Source organism: Aristolochia californica, unplaced genomic scaffold, assembly GCF_029961685.1.
Source record: "Aristolochia californica isolate CCGP_79_NKW_82.1479 unplaced genomic scaffold, dmAriCali1.0.hap1 SCAF_11, whole genome shotgun sequence".
In the NCBI taxonomy this organism is placed as follows: Eukaryota; Viridiplantae; Streptophyta; class Magnoliopsida; order Piperales; family Aristolochiaceae; genus Aristolochia; species Aristolochia californica.
In genome coordinates this window covers 8,433,807-8,449,368 of record NW_027181782.1, presented here as the reverse complement: position 1 = coordinate 8,449,368, position 15,562 = coordinate 8,433,807, and the positions used below count along the sequence as shown (strand labels likewise).

Sequence of the window (15,562 nt, the reverse complement as noted above, 5' to 3'; positions counted from 1 at the left end):
GTTGAATTTATGGAAAAGAAAAAAACTTTATTGATTTGATGTAATCAGAGTACATGAACCCCTATTTATAATAGAGGAAAGTAGTTGAGTCTAATTACAATTAAACTACCCTTGTCCCAATTACACCCAAACTCTAACACTTAAAGATAAGTCTTAGCATAATTAAATAACTCAACATAAATAGAAGACTAACATAACTAAAACACCTTTAAACTGGAACTCTTCTGTGAGACCTCCTTCCATAATAATTGTGGCTCTGTAAGACTTCTTACTCTTCCATATTTGCTCTTCAATAATGAGTACAAAAGATCTTGAGTTTATTAGTTAAGAAAGAGGTTTCCGAAGTTGACTAGTCATTTTGGGATAGGCCTTGGACACCTTTGATAGTCTTATTGCTGATTGGTGGAATGGAATTAATGGCACCAACTATGATGGGTGGGTTTTCCCCCGAAAACGTATGGTATTGTAGAGAAAACTTTTGGATTGGTCCTTGGATTGTTGCCGTGTTGCCATTGTTGAGAAGCTCTCCCTTATCTGCCAAATTGCTGAACTTTATTCTACCGAAGAGCAAAGATCCAAGGACCAAGCTTCTTGGCCTGCATTTCCCATCGATCTCCCCTGCCATGGCTGCATTGCTCGTGCTTCCTTCGTCCGACATTGAGATTCAAGATGCAGTTCTCGGTCTCCCCAATGATCGGGCCCCTAGTCCGGATGGTTTTAATGGAAAATTTTACAAGTAGTGCTGGCCAATGATTAAAGAAGATATCTCTTCTATGGTTCGTAGCTTCTACAACGGTGGTATTACCTTTAAAAGTGTGAGAGCCTCTCTCATTGCCCGCATCCCAAAGAAGGCAAATGTTGAACTTCTAAGAGACTTCCAACCCATCAGCTTGGTTTCTAACTCCTACAAGATCATTGCTCGGATTCTCGCTCACATACTCAATTTCATCCTTCCTATGGTCATTCATCGTGGTCAATGAGCTTTTGTTCGTGGCTGAGACATTGGATTCCGCCATGACCATCCACGAGATACTTGACTATTTCAAGAGATCAGGACTCCCTAGGTCGTTCTCAAGCTTGATCTTGAGAAAACTTTCGACTAAGTTAATTGGACTCTCCTTGATGACATTATGATATGTATGGATTTGGAGCAAGATGGAGATTTTGGATTTGCAGTTGTATCTCTTCTGCTTCCTACTCCCTTCTCCCTAATGGTATTGTATGCGGTTAATTTAAAGGTATTAGGGGCATCAGACAGGGTGATTCACTACACCCTCTTCTCTTTGACTTCATCGTCGAGTACTTATCCTCTCTGGTCTATTCAACAGAAAGAGTGGGGTGGTTTAGTGAGATTGCCAGCCATGAGGAATTTGACATACCCCTATTGCAATTTGCTAATGACACTATATGCTTTGGTGTGGTCACCCTCAAGCATGTCTTGTGGTTCAAGGCTCTTGTTGACCTCTTTGAGCTCACATCAGGGCAGAAAATAAATTGTAGCAAAACCACCATTCTTGGATACCATATTGACCTGGATCTACTTCATACTACGGCTGACATTCTAGGTTGCTCTGTTGCTATATTCCCCACTACCTATCTCAGACTTCCTTTGATTGATAGTAGGCCACGTAAGGAACTTTGGGCTTCTGTCATTGAGCGACTTGAAAGACGATTGTCCACCTGGTGAGGAAGGCTTCTATAGAAGGCAGGGAGTCACCCTTCTTAACTCTTGCATTGCAGGTTTGCCAAATTATTTCCTCTCATTCCTGCCTTGCCCTGCCTCCATTTGTCGTTGAATTGATACCATCAAGAAGAGTTTCTTATGGAGAGGAGCTTGCAATGAGTTCAAGTACCACTTAGTGGGATGGAAAGATGTCCGTATGCCTAAGATGTTTTGAGGCCTTGGTGTTCGTCATACCAAGGATATGGGGCAGGCCATGTTAATCAAATAGTTATGGAAGATTAATTCTGTATCTGCTGCTATTTGGAAGCCCATGGTTCTTACAAAGCTTCGGTCTTTTGGGTCTTTTTGGGTTCTTGACAGCAGACAACAGCGCCTATCTCCAATTTGGAGACCTATTTTCAGCCTACTCCCTCTTTTCCGCTCAGAAATCTGCTTCTTTGTGGGCGATGGCAGTACCTTGGATTTCTGGTCTCATTGGTGGTGTGAGAATGGTCCTACTATCATCTCTATTCAATCACTGCAGTGGCTCACTACTCATCGTAACTTGACTGTGGCGGAAGCTTGGGACCATGGTTCTTGGAATCTATTTCTCCGTAGGTTTTTTTTTGACGAGGAAGCCTTGGCTGCTTGTAATCTTATCGAGAATCTCAACAATGTAAAAGTTAGACCTCATGCTCAAGACAAAATGATTTGGCTACCTGAAACTAGTGGAAGTTTTTCGGTGTCTTCGGCTTGTAGGCACATTATGGGATGGACAGGTCCCAGTAGTGAGCACATTGTTGCCTTTGCCTGGCACCTTATAGCCCCCCATAAAGTCAAGTTCTTCTTAAGGAGTGCCTGTCTCAATAAAATTCTCACTATTGACAATCTTTGAAGACGTGGGAATGTAATCCCTTGCACTTTATGCCCTTTCAGCAACCTTCAGGAAGAGACTATTAGCCATCTTCTCCTCCATCGCCCTTTTGCTTGGCATGTTTTGACATCACTCCTTGGCAGATTGGGTCTCCAAATTTGTCTCCCTCGTGACCTGCTCGGAATGTGTCACTTATCTTTTGGATACCGCATCCCCCTACTTGGTAGATTCCTTCTATCGGCTTCCACCCCTCATTCTATGGTGCCTCTAGAGAGAAAGGAATAATCGTCTCTTCAATTGAAAATCCAGATCTGTTAAGGAAGTCATTTGCGTTGCCATTGGTCTTATTTCTACTGGGCTCCATACCCAGAGGGAGTTTGACAACCTCTTGAATGTCCCTCTCCGCACCAATTGGAGTGCGATTGCCATGATGGCTGGCCCTTCTAGAACGCCTGTGCTAACGAAATGGCAGCCCCCTCCCCCCCTCTACCCCCACCTTGGGATTGCGGGTATGGCGGTGTGTTTCGTACACAATTGTTGAGCTCTCCAGCTCCTCCATGGCCTTATTCTCTTCCACAACCGTTTTTGTAGGCCACTCATCATTGAAGGAGACTCTGATTGGCTAGTACTCTCTCTCTTTGGACCCCCCATGGTGGCATTGGGATATTTTTTTGAACATTTCAGAAATTGTATCTTCTATTTTTTGTACTTGGTCTCATGTACCCAAATCAGCAAATTCTGGTGCTAAGCTCGGAACCTCCCTGCTATCTCTTGTTGTAAGGGGAGCTCTTCCTTAGTTGTTTTTTTGTTTTCCTTTTCTCTTAATAAAATCATCTCTCTTTCAAAAAAATAAAATAAAAATAAATTAAAAAAGCAAAAGTGTTTTAGTTTTGTTGACTTGAAGGGCAAAACTAATTAGTGTTTTTTTTTTTTTTTTTTTCAGTATGATGCCTTTGAAATAGGTTTTATAACCACAGATGATTTTACTAATGCGGACATCTTAGAGGCTACATACCCTGCTGTTGCTAAGAGGTTACATGGAGATTGGATAAATGATCCTGCTATTCCTATTGTCACTGGCTATCTTGGAAAGGTATCTGCTCCTGACTGTTTCTTTCTTTTCTTTATTATTTTAAAAGGTATAAATGATTGAAGACATAGTTGGGCAAGAGATCCCAGCAGTACTGTCTTGTTGGAGATACCCCCGCTTGTTATATTCTAGTGCGGCACTGAGCTATTATTTGTATTTGCTATTTTTTTTGTATATATTTGTTTTTGTGCATGTCTCCCCTTTTTTTTATTTTTTTCTTTTCTTTATTATTATTATTTTTTGAATAAATTCTTCTTTTCACTGTTGATAAAAAATACTATTCAAGTATGAGCTTTTAACAAAATACTGGATTTTGACTTGTTCATCATTCTTATGATTAACTGCAGGGTTGGAAATCATGTGCAGTTACTACCTTGGGTAGGGGTGGTAGTGATCTGACAGCAACTACTATTGGTAAAGCCTTGGGCTTGGCTGAAATTCAGGTAATATCTGGATCTAGGCACTCTTAAATGTTGATGCTTATTGCATGGTTTACATGCGACTTAATGAATAACTAAGTAAAAATACTTTGCATGCACTTACTCTTTTCTCTGCCTGATACATGAGAAGCTTTCTGCTGTAACCTATTTTACTTTTTTCTTTTTGACAAGTTCATTTCAGTCATAAATTTGGTTGGGGTGCAGCTCTAATGAATGTATACAACCCTTACTTTTAATAGGAAACAGAACATAAATCAAAGTAATGAATCTTTCATCTCAATCTGAAACTAACGTTTGATTGCAAAAGTTTGAACAATTCAATGTGGAGCGATGCGAATCGGAGCGGATCGAAAATAGGGAGCGGCGCGAATCGGAGCGATGCGGAACAAAACAAAAATAAGAAGCGTCGTGATGTAGATCGATGTGATGTGATACAGAGCGAAGACATCTAGGACCCCATCTTGGGGCCTCCCCATTTCTCCTCTCTCGCCTAAAAAATCCAGAACCTCTAGAACCATCTCCCCGAATACAACATCACTCAGACCCTTTGGTGGATGCCGAATCAACGCAGACGCTGCAACAACAAAAAATGTCCTTTGAAGCAGAGACATCCAGATTGAAAGAGCCAGCCGAAGAAAAAGAATGGTAGACCGTAGTGAGTCGCACGTCAAGACAAAGGATCAGTGTGGAAAATGCAGAAGAATTTCACTTCAGAAACGGCACTGGATCTATCTCCCTCTGGAAGACGATAGATCGAAATGGCTCCTCACTGCGAATCATCTCTTGAGCCCGAGTGAAGCGATCCTTCATCTCCATCCCCATCCAAGCCGTGGAAGCTTTCAGCTTCATCTTGGGGAAAGTATGGGAGGGGAAGACTAGGCGAAGTTTCGGCAGATCACTCTTCACTTGGGAGCTAGAGTTCCAGATCCACACTCAATTTTAAGGAGGAAAACTCGAGTGCTTGATCACCTAGAGACGAGCTAATAAAAATCATGGGGATGGTTTTCATTCAGCTAAGCCCAAACTCAGGCTTGGGATGGAGGCAATTCAAATCCTTGATAAACAAACTCTCCCAGACACAAGCCATAGAAAAATCCCCCAACATCAATCACCAAAAAACGCCGAGTTGATCAGAGCCTGGATTGAAAAAAAAGATTACTTCCAATGGCCAGTGAAGATCTCTCACATCCAGAATAACCTCTGGCTGTTAGCCTTCGGATCATTAGAATATAGAGAGGCTTTATTCAGAGGAAAAAATGAGGTAAAATCTCCAATAACAGGCAAGTGGCTTGGGGATTCCAGCCTCTCTTGGGTCGGACAGAGAGTAACTGCATGCGGCGTCCCGACGGAACTTGGATGTAAGCGCACACTTGAAAGCATGGCAAATATCTTCGGAGAACTCATCTGGGCCGATGACAATCCTCAGGAATTACTATGGGAGAACTTCTTCATCAGGCCAAATTCCTTGGTAAGAGGAACTAAATTCATTGAACTTTTTTCTGGCGAACTCTCTACTTGGGTCATTTTGGAATTCAGTGATCTATGTTGTCTGCTCCCCTCCATGGCCTCCGACTCGCGAGCTCTAGAATCGCTATTGACTTGGTATAACTTTGACTTGCCGAGTGCCGAGTTAAACCAGGTCCACTCTGACCCAATGTCATGGCCCAAGTTAGCCAGTTCAACTCAACTACAGGTCAACTTGGGTTTTGTCCCTGGAACTATCTCTAAAGAAATTTCAAATTTCAAAAGTCTCGAAACCCAAATCATCACTCCTTGCATCATTTCACCGCCGATTATCAGTCCCAAGAACACCTCGCCTCTCGCCACCTCTCCACAACTCCCGAAGTACCATCCTGACCGAAACCCCTAGCACACTCCTCCCATCTGTTCCGCACCAACCCAATCATGTTCCTTCTTTGACCCAACCCGCTACAGATCTCCCTTATCTGGAGCTAAGTACGCCTCTGACCTCCCCCCTCAAATCTCTCCATTTGACACCTGGAAACCCCGACCCTTTGACCCTTCCTAGCTTTGATCTTTCACACCCGGAGCCAAGAGCCCTTCTAACTCCCCCTATCATTCACCTGCCATGTCCCCCTCATCGGGAAAAAAACATCCCTTGTCAACAGCCTTCCCTGGCAACATCCCTTCCCTTTCTCATCAACCACACCACCCCCAAGACAAATCAGCTTCACTGTGAGCTTTGTGCCAACAGCCAAACATCGCTCTGCCTTACCCCAACCTCCCATTACTTTCTGCAGCCGTGTCAATCCTCTCTGGCCACTGACACGACCCATCCCGCCCTCAGTTTCTCCAGTCTCTCCCTGGAGACCCAAGCCATCAGCTCAAGCCCCCTGAATCTTCTAACCCCATGCTGCCACTCCTTATCCCACCCGAACAATCCTCCTCTTAGTACAGATCTTTTCTGCCTTGACAGGTCCCCTCATCAAATGCTACCTTTCTCCCTTCCTCGGGAACCCCCTTGTACCCTGAGCATGCTACCCCTACCTATACGGAACATCCCAATGATGGCAATATTCCTCGAGACTCCTCAAATCTCCCCGCTGAAACCTCACCTCCTCTTAAATGGCATACCCCCTCTCCGATCAATTCACCTCCTCCCGACCATAATCCTTACTTTATCGTCTTTTTCCCTGCTCCACTGGCATTAATAGATCCCAACTTTGCAAAACTTCCAGAAGCCCCTGTTAATATTTCTACTCGGCAAGAAAACAACACCCCCCCCCATCACCTACTCCAGCCGCAGGCCAAAATAGGGGAAGCCACCCACAATTATCACTAAAACTTACTCCAGAAAAAAAATTTGCAACAAAACCCAAGGCCACGCACCAGAACCCAGCAAACCAAATCAGGACCCCCCTTTACCCCATGCCCCCCACGCTCGGAATATCTCAAGGACTATCCCCATCTCACCCGAAAAGAACGATGCGAAAATATGCAGAAATGGATTATGGCATATTCGGCAGGCAACGTCTCCTCGCATCGGCTCGAGAAGATGTTGGAGCTGTGTTGGGACTTCTCCCAATACTATAATGGCCTCTTTTGCTACTCAAACGAGGATATTCGCAGAATCTCTTGGCCATGATTGTCTTATCCTGGAATGTTTGAGGAATCAACTAGCCCTCTAAGTGAGACTCTATTAGAGCAGCACTTTTTGAATGTAAACCTGATATAGTTATTCTTACAGAAACAAAGCTGCAATGTTTTGATATCTCTGTAGCATGCAGTCTATGGTTTAATTCTGACTCCGAGTGGGCTGTGATCGATGCGGTTGGGCACTCTGGTAGCATTCTTGTCATCTGGAACCCAAACTCGGTTGAGGCCGTTTCCACTGATCTTGGTCGTTTCTCCCTCTGCATTCACTTCCGGGACAAATCTATGGGATTTGAATGGGCCCTCATGGGGATCTATGGGCCTTCGGGAAATGGCGATTGATCCATCTTTTGGAACGAAATTTTATCTAAAGTTCAACAATGGAGGCCACCCTCCGTTGCTCCAAAAAAAGCCCCCCCTGCAAAAAGAATCATGTCCACCATGCGAGCTTTTTCGGACCTGATTAATTGTCTAGAGCTCCTTGAAATTCCCCTAGCAGGAAAAAAATTTACTTGGACCAATGGCCAAAATCCCCCCCCCCCCCCCCCCCCCCCCCCGTCCTCTCCAAATTAGACCGTTTCTTAGTTAATAATGACTGGCTGCTTCTCTTCTCCCATACTGCCAGCCAGGTCTTCAACAAAATTGGTTCTGACCATTGGCCTATCCTTATAAACACTTATCCCCCCAAATGGGGTTTTTCTTCGTTCCGCTTTGAAAATTCCTGGCTCTTGGAGGACTCTTTTATTCCAATTTTGAAGAAATGGTGGGACGATCTCCCTCAACATCCAAATCCTAGGTGGGCGTTCCAATTTAAACTCAGAGCTCTCAAGTCAATCATCAGGCCCTGGGCTTGCAACTTTACTGTTGCAACTGCATCTAAAAAACCTCCATTCGTCACCGACTCTCTGAGTTGGATCTTCTGGAGGAGCAAAGGTCTCTCTCTCCTCCTAAAATCATTTGTAGAAATAACCTGAACTATGATCTCTCAAAAATTCTCACAAGTGAAACCACTCATTGGAAGCAACGTGCCAGATTTCGTTGGCTGTCTGATGGGGATGGCAACACAGTTTTTTCATGCTATTGCCTCCGGTTGCAAGAGAACTAACCGTATATCCTCCCTTCTAATCAATGGAGAGGATTGTACGGCTGGTGTCTCTATTGCTAATGAGTTTGTGAAGTTTTTTTCAGGTCTTTATACAGAGGAGAATTTCAACCGCCCTATCCTGGACCCGATTGAATTCCATCGGATCTTTGTATCTGATTCTACGCAACTGGAAAGACCTTTCTCCCTGGATGAAATTGATGTAGCAGTTCTCGGAATGCCTAGAGATAGGGCCCTTGGCCCGGATGGTTTCAATGGAGAATTCTACCGTCAATCCTGGGACATTATCAGAAGTGATGTGCACAATTTTGTCAACAATTTTCATCAAGTAGGTATCACCTACAAATCCATTGGTGCCTTCTTCATTGCCCTTGTCGAAAAAATCCAGCTCCACCTTGGCCAAAGATTATAGATCCATTAATCTCACCACAAGCTCCTACAAAATCCTAGCCCTTATTCTGGCCAAGTGCTTCAAATTTGTTCTCCCAAGTATCATTAGTCCCTGTTAGAGTGGTTTTATTGCTGGTCGGAACATCCTAGACTCATCTATGGCTGCCCATGAAGTCCTTCATTCTTTCAAAAAATGGAACAACCCAAGAGTAGTAATCTAGCTTAACTTCGAAAAGGCCTTTGACAGAGTCAACTAGAAGCTGGTCGACCACCTCCTTGATAAGATGGGTTTTCCCACTCGTTGGAGATTTTGGATGAGAAGCTGTATTTCTAATGTCTCTTACTCTGTCTTGGTAAATGGCAAACCTTGTGGATATTTGAAGGGCTCTAGGGGAATCAGGTAGGGGGATCCTCTATCCCCCTTTTTGTTCACTCTCATTGGAGAGTAGTTAGCTGCCATGGTCCGTCTAGCTAAAATGTTAGGATGGCTAAATCCTATTTCTGTTGACCTTGCCCTCGATATTAGCCTCCTCCAATATGCGAATGACACAATTCTTTTTTGTGATGGCTCCCTCAGTCAAATTTATAATTTAAGTGCCCTACTTAGCTTATTTGAAATCTCATCTGGGCAAAAAATCAGTTGGGAGAAATCAACTATCTCGGGTTACAATATTGAGCCTGGGTTAGTCAGTTCTATGGCAAGCTATCTTGGATGCAACATTGAATCATCTACTGGAACCTATCTGGGGCTCCCTCTGACCCCCCGTCTCCCTTCTAAGGCTTCTTGGCACCCTGTCATTGAACGCTTGGAAGGGCGGCTTGCCTCTTGGCGAGGGAAAGTCCTCTCAAACGCAGGCAAATCAGTTCTAATCAAATCATGTTTGTAGGGAATTCCCAACTACTTTTTATCTATGTTCCACCGCGCAACTTCAGTCAGAAACAAAATTGAGATCCTAAAGAGATGTTTCCTCTGGGGTGGTCCAAATGTGAAAAAAAATATCATCTGGTTAAATGGGAGGAACTGTGCAAGTCAAAATTGTTGGGTGGGCTGGGTATCCAGGATATCATTACCACAAACTCTGCTTTTCTTCTTAAGTAGATCTAGATGTTTAATATGCAACCTGTTTTGATTTGGAAAGCTTTCGCTGCGGATAAAGCAAATCTCCACTTTGACTGGTGGACAGAGGGAGGGCGAGTTTATTCACTCTCACCTACCTAGAAAAAAATCGTTCGGTTCCTCCCCAAATTGAAAATGGCAGCAAAATGTTACATTGGAAATGGAGGCTCAACAAAATTCTTGAATGATTGGTGGGCTGGCCAATCCCCGTTCAAAAATATCTTCCCAGAAATCTCTGGCCTCTCTGGTAACTCAGAGGTCTTTATCTCTGACATTTGGGCAAAAAATGGGGGCTAGAATTTAAATCTTAGAAGGTGCCTCATTGATCCTAAAGTTCTCCTTGCCTACGAGCTCCTTCACAACCTTCCAGTCAGACATCCATACAACCCAGGTGACAATCTAATCTGGACTCCCTGCCCAAAAGGATCCTTCTCCACATCCTTCGCCTACAAATTCCTAAGCAACCTCTCCACAACTCACCCAAAGCACCCTGGTGCCTATGCCTGGGACCTCCTTGCCCCTCCACGTGCCAAATTCTTCATCTGGTCTGCTTGTAGGAACAAAATCCTAACTTCTGATTCCTTAATCCGACGGGGCACCCTTATCTTGGACCCTCTCTGCCCTTTTTTGCAAAAATGCTCCAAAAACAACAACCCATATTCTCCTGTCATGTCAGTTCGCCCACTTGGTCTGGACATCCCTTCTAAGCAAAATTGGCTTCCAATACTGTGCCTCGGGAAACTTAGCAGACATTGTCCTCTCACTCATCAGCTCCAAACTCCCAAAGTCAGGTAAAATGATAATATCTTGCTGTATTGGTCATATAATCTGGCCTCTCTAGAAAGAACATAGTAGGAGGAAATTCAAATTCAAAACCTCTCCTATTGAGGTTCTGACTGAGCAAATCTCTAGCCAAGTTTTTGTTTGGCTCCTAAATAAAAAAGAATTCAGAAATTTCAGTGATTCAAACTTCAAGGGAAACTGGCAGACTATCGCTGGGCTATCTTTGCCCCCTCGCCCCCCAACCATGGCTATATGGGCCCCCCTCCTCCCGGGCACTCAAAACTCAATTTTGATGGAAGAGCTCTCGGCTGCCTGGGTCCAGTAGGGTTTGATGGTGTTATCCACAATGAAAATGGTGACCTCCTCTTCTCTTATGCAGGCCCCATTGGCAACTCAGACTCTACCACAGAAGAGCTCTCGGGTTTGTTGCACGGGCTCAAAATCTTCTCTAGCTACCTTTCTGGTCCCCTTTATATTGAAGGCGACTCAAAAGTGGTCATCAATTGGTGTGCAAACCACGACAAACCCCCATGGCGTGATTGTTGTATGTTCAATGAAATATGTAGGGGGGGGGTTAGTGCACAATGTAAGTTTAGGGGGAAAGTGAGAGGGAATGTAAAGTACTTGTTTGTGTTAGTGTGTGCAATGGAAAGTGCAGTGTAAAGTACTTGTTTGTGTTAGTGTGCACAATGGAAAGTGTGGTGTAATGTGCAAATAAATTATGTATTAAATAAAATATTTTGATATATCTGGCTTTCAGAAAATTAAATTAATATTAGTTAATAAATAAAATATATTAAATATAACAATTAAATAAATGCTTACTTTTATATTATTAAAATTGTAATTTTATAATATCTAAATATGAAATAATTATACAATCATCGTACTACACGAACATCGTAATAATAAAAATAATACAAATATAATTCAATCACTTATTTAATATAAAAAAATTACAATTGTATATACAAAAATACAACACACAAATATTTGTCAAATTAGGGTGGGAAAACAGGGTGGATCTAGTTCCTCTTTTTAGCCTTTTTTTTTTGTCAAATTAGTAGGGGTTTAAGGTTAAGGGTTTGGGGTAAAGTTGAGTTCTTAAAAATATGGCTCGAGGTTAGCTTGAGTGTTTACAAACTCCACTTGACCCAAACATTAAACAAAGTTACAATTATTTTAAAAGGAACGAAAGAAAATAAAAATATATTATTAGTTTTAATTATACTTTATAATTAAAAAATAAAATTGGGAAGTAATTAAATACTAAGTATTGCATAATGAAAAAGTCCAAAATATGAATATAAAATAAAAAAAGAAAAACGAGATTATAAAAAAAATAAAACTGAACATAAATAATAACAATGGTTATTTAAAAGGAAAAATTAATAATAATAATTATTTAAAACGAGTTACTGTAGCTCGTCTTCCTCGCTCAGCTAGTGGAACGAATAACAGAGGTTGTAGCGAGTGGAACGAATAACGGAGGCTGCAGAGAGGGGAGAGAAGTTGTCGGTGCAGGGGACGGTGAGAGGAAAAAAGTCGAGCTCCGGGGAAAGGTCGCAGAGGAGGCGACTGAAATTGCCGAAGTCGCGAGCGAGAGAGGAACCGGAGAGGTTGCAGAGAGGGGAGAGAAGTTGCCGAAGGTCGTCAGTGCTGGGGACGGCGAGAGGAAGGGAGTCAAGCGCCGGAGACAGGTCGCACAGAGGGCGATTGAAATCGTTGAAGGTCGGTCGTGAGTGAGAGAGAATTTTTTTTTCTTCGAAGCCTTGTTCGACTGAGCTTCCTTCCCGACAGCCCGAGCCTGATGTAATTGAGAGAGGGAAAGTGAATTCAGAGCTCGACTCCTCTGAATTCACTTTCCCTCCCATTATGCCTAAAATGAGGGAAAGTGAAATACATTTGTATTTCACTTTCCCCCTGCACTTACGCTGCGCACTAACAGCTTTTGGCATATTTTATCCAGTGTAAGTGAACTAATAGGGCCGTAATTTATTTTCCCCTTTAAGCTGTAAATGGAATCACATTCCGCGTTCTGTTAATCACCTGGCAGATACCCAGGCCAAGGTGGGCATTTCTCTCCAACACTTTGTTGTGAAGTCGGGCCCCCCAGAGCTAGGTTTGTAATTTTTTTTTTCTTATCAATATACGCACTATTCATAAAAAAAAAACGTTTGATTGCATTGAAACCTGATATGTAAGGTAGATAACATGTTTGTTGAACTGAAGTTAATACATATAATTCCAGAAGGTGCAGTCTCTCTCTCTCTTTTTTTTTTTTTCGAAGGTGAAATTTTATACTTGAGTGTAGCTTACAAAAACAAATTTTAGGAAGGGGTTCTCCTTCCAACAAGGGATTGGAGAGATAGCCCTTTTTTAGCTCTTGAATCTGCAGCATAATTGGTTGATCTCAGTAGACTATGCCATGAACAATGAAAACTAGCTACATTGTCCATAATCTCATGATAGGTTGGTCAGTGCTTCCAATGGGGTGGCTTGGCTGTGGAGCACCAGCCAATGACATTGGTAGAGTCTCCTTTAATCCAAAGAGGGCCACACATGGAGTTTTTGTGAATGATGAGTCCTTGATGAAGGCTGTGAATCTCGGCAGTTGTAGAATTTGCTGTACCAAGAGGTCCTGAGTAAGAGGCATTGGTGGTCCCTTTGTGATTTCTGAAGGTCCTGAGTAAGTGCAGTCATTGATTGGGCTTTTAAAACAACTGCATTGTGGTTTTAGCATAGTTAGTTAAATTAGTCTATCTTTAGTTCAAAATGACTCCACCTAATTTAGCTGGACACTACCTTCAACCAACTTGGCTTCCAGAATGGGAATCTGCCAACAGCTGTTAAAGTAGTTATATGCCTTGAAGAAGAAGAGGACAGATTTAGATAATAAAGTTCACTATAATTTAATCCAAGGAGTTTTGTCTTTTGCTGAGTGAGCAATTGTATTGTTAGGAATAAGTTGGAAAGAAGTGAAAAACAACAGGCGTTGAAATATCAAAGAAATGAAGTAGAGGTGCAGAATGGGAGGAAAGAGAGGGGAGATGAAGAGGGAAGAGCTTCAATGCCTTCAAATTTTGCCTTCAAGAGCAGAAGGAGAGAAGCCACAGATAACCTTAGGCCTATACTATCGACCGACAATTGATCATTCTCTATATTTGTCTTTCAAGCAAATGAGGACCTATAATTATTCAAATCAAATAGGTAGCACAAATAGGTAGCACAGGATCACAAAATTTTTCCTTGAATTTTCCCTTCGTACTCTGACTAGAGATGGAAATATTATGTGCTTAAAACTAAATATATTTATTTTACCCCTTGGATTGAAGAATCCAAGTTTCTAAGGATTTCAAAATAGGATTGTTTTGAGAGGATATAAGTTGGAAGATTTTTTGAAAAGGGCATTGGGGAGTTGTTGCCTTAAAAGAGTTCCATAACGTTTTATAAAAAAACAAAAGAGTACCATAACGTTAGCAGCCAAGAGCAGGGATAAGATTGTCAGTTTAATCATGTCAATAGTCTTTCATAAATAAGTAAATACATATACCTTAGTTTAGATCATTTAACTTCACTAAGTAAATTCATATTTTTTTGTTTGATAGATCTAAGGAAACAAATTTGAAATAACATGCTATCACATATTTAAATTTCAGTTAAAGATTCTTTGGTGGGGATGCTATTGTAATTTTCTGGTCACCTCTAATTGTCTTCTTAACTCTGTGAGGATAATCTTTGATTGAAACTGTTATGGTTTCTGAATTCGGTGAGAGAATGACAAGCACAAAAGGCTCTGGCAAATAATATTGTGAACAGACTAAGTTGAATTTGATTTCTGAACATGAGACATTCATGAGTTTGCCCAGAAAACTGGCCTGCACAGATTTTACAGTCAATAGAGGGTTCGAATTGCAGACTAAGATACTAATGAACAAACCACAAAGAAATATACAGCGCTCTTCTATTCTTTTCTCAAGCTATTCTGAACATTTATTTATATTTGCTGTGTGTTAGTTAGTTTCTAGAGGATTTGATTCTGTTGTTTCTCTCTCTAAACCTTTGAATTTCTGGCAAAGCTGCTTGTCCTTCATGAATTTCTGCTCAGCAGACTCGTATTAGAAACTTTTCTTTTTTGTTGTTATTGAACCCTTTGTTTGATGGATGACCTTTAAATCTGTGTCGTCTTTTTGTGAAACCATAATATCCACCTTCTTTTGAAATTCTTTGGAACTTGGAGCCCTTATTTGTAGAAAACCATGACTAAATAGCACATTCAAACAGTGTATGGGAACATGATGCTATCTTATATTTGTAGTGATATATTTTATTTGCTTACTGAGGTTCAGTAGCAGCCTACTTCTTTATTGACAGGTATGGAAGGATGTGGATGGTGTTTTAACTTGTGATCCGAATATTTATGCACACGCAAAACCTGTACCCTATTTGACATTTGATGAGGCTGCAGAACTTGCATATTTCGGGGCACAGGTGTGGTTGAGTGTACATTCCTTGTTCTGTTTGTTAGTTTTCCTTGACTTGTTAGAAAACTTTGGAGTTTTATATGGCAATAAAGTAATACAGCTTATTCCAACTACTGGAAGTGATTGTTTCATAAGTCCTATTAAAGTTTTTTGTTGGCCAATTTGTTATGCTACCATTGCAGGTCTTGCACCCACAGTCAATGAGACCTGCCCGAGAAGGTGATATTCCTGTTAGGGTAAAAAATTCGTACAACCCTAAAGCAGCGGGTACCCTCATAACTAAAGCAAGAGATATGAGTAAGGTCTGTGGCATTACTTCCTCTGAAATCACTATCACTGTTTCAAGTAAAATTAACATTTTATCACTTGCAGGCGGTTCTTACTAGCATAGTCTTGAAACAAAATGTCACTATGTTGGACATCGCTAGCACCCGAATGCTTGGACAATTTGGTTTCCTTGCCAAGGTTCATTATCTTGCCACATGTTAAAAATGTTCCTCCTAGC

The 15,562-nt window shown here is 41.8% G+C and overlaps 1 protein-coding gene across 2 annotated transcripts in view; it reads left to right on the top strand.

Moving 5' to 3' along the window:
* The window catches only part of LOC137944424 (aspartokinase 2, chloroplastic-like), a 44,753-nt gene that overhangs the window by 27,958 nt on the left and 1,233 nt on the right, over positions 1-15,562 (top strand). For both annotated transcript variants that reach the window (XM_068790106.1, XM_068790107.1), the window contains exons 6-10: positions 3,481-3,630; positions 3,975-4,070; positions 14,948-15,064; positions 15,240-15,359; positions 15,430-15,522. In XM_068790106.1, the coding sequence (XP_068646207.1) occupies positions 3,481-3,630; positions 3,975-4,070; positions 14,948-15,064; positions 15,240-15,359; positions 15,430-15,522 (576 nt within the window). The remainder of the gene's footprint in view (positions 1-3,480; positions 3,631-3,974; positions 4,071-14,947; positions 15,065-15,239; positions 15,360-15,429; positions 15,523-15,562) is intronic.